The 1,230-nt window shown below is 39.4% G+C and overlaps 1 protein-coding gene across 1 annotated transcript in view; it reads left to right on the forward strand.

Annotated features, from left to right (window-relative positions):
• LOC118333947 (C-terminal-binding protein 1-like) overlaps positions 1-1,230 on the forward strand; it is a 19,785-nt gene that overhangs the window by 12,603 nt on the left and 5,952 nt on the right. The window contains exon 4 of the mRNA XM_035669768.1: positions 705-811. Coding sequence (XP_035525661.1) covers positions 705-811 — 107 coding nt within the window. The remainder of the gene's footprint in view (positions 1-704; positions 812-1,230) is intronic.

A 1,230-nucleotide genomic window follows, 5' to 3' on the forward strand; every position in this document is an offset into this window, starting at 1 on the left:
GCATTGTTTTGTTGATATTGTTACACCTGTTACTTTACCATGAAGCACATCAATATGGACAACAGTGTACTGTGTGTTACAAAGATCAGTTGTTATTGTTGCTGCTGACACTGACTGGTTTCAGGGGGGAATACCGACAGTTTTCATTAAGTTGCTCTGCATCTGTATCAGCAAGTTTTTCTCCCATGACAGCGATAGATATGACTGTCACAAAAGCACCATTTCCACTAGACTACCATTAGGATTTTAGCCAATAGAAACACAGCCCTAGCATGGAATTTAAACCAACTCAGACCTAATCCTCTTTTTACTGGGAAAAATCCATCGTCTCCTCTTCTATTTGCTGACAAAGCGCTGCCTTCTCCACCATCCACCGTAACAAATGTGTATTCACCGTGATGCTGCTGTGCCTTCTGCATGTGGCAAAGGAGTGACGCCCTCTTGTGCTCACTGACAGTAACTGTGATAATGTTAGTAATAAGAAACAGAAATGTACTTTAACACTTGTATTTGTTGTAAAGATATACCAGTTACTGACTAACAAAAATGCACAACGATCTGAAATGTGATTCGGTGGAAAATCAATAAGTGCAGTTTTCATCTCAGTGTGAATCTACCGTGAAGCCCATGCAGAGGTGGTGAGCAGCTGTATAAAAAAAAGATTGGGATTTATCTTTGGCACCTTTTTCTGTATTTCTCCTCAGGACCTGCTATTCCACTCCGACTGCGTCTCTCTGCACTGCAGCCTCAACGAACACAACCACCACCTGATCAACGACTTCACCATCAAACAGGTAGAGAGGACAGCAGTGCACGCACACACACACACACACACACACACACACTTATGACTGAGCCTATATACACACAGCTGAATGATTTATATATCTCTACATAAACTACTACATTCCATGGCCATGAATATTAAAGAAGCGGACGCTGGAGGAGGGAAAGCAAATCTCTCTAGCAATAAAATATCACATAATCATTGTTATAGTTAGGCTTCACTAGGGGTCTGTACTAGGAGAGCAGTGTTTGTTATACATTATAAAGGTAATGAGTGAATAGGGAGGAAAACTGATGTTATACATCAAACTGACAATACATTCACGTGTTGTGTTGTTTAAATAAAACATTTTAATTCAATATTTAATTTAATCAGGTGTAAAGCGTTAATATTATTGGATCAAAATAAATCACAGACTGTATGTGTGTATGTGTGTATTGAAG

Source organism: Morone saxatilis, unplaced genomic scaffold (assembly GCF_004916995.1).
Source record: "Morone saxatilis isolate NCDOM2014 unplaced genomic scaffold, NCSU_SB_2.0 Contig22, whole genome shotgun sequence".
In the NCBI taxonomy this organism is placed as follows: domain Eukaryota; kingdom Metazoa; phylum Chordata; class Actinopteri; family Moronidae; genus Morone; species Morone saxatilis.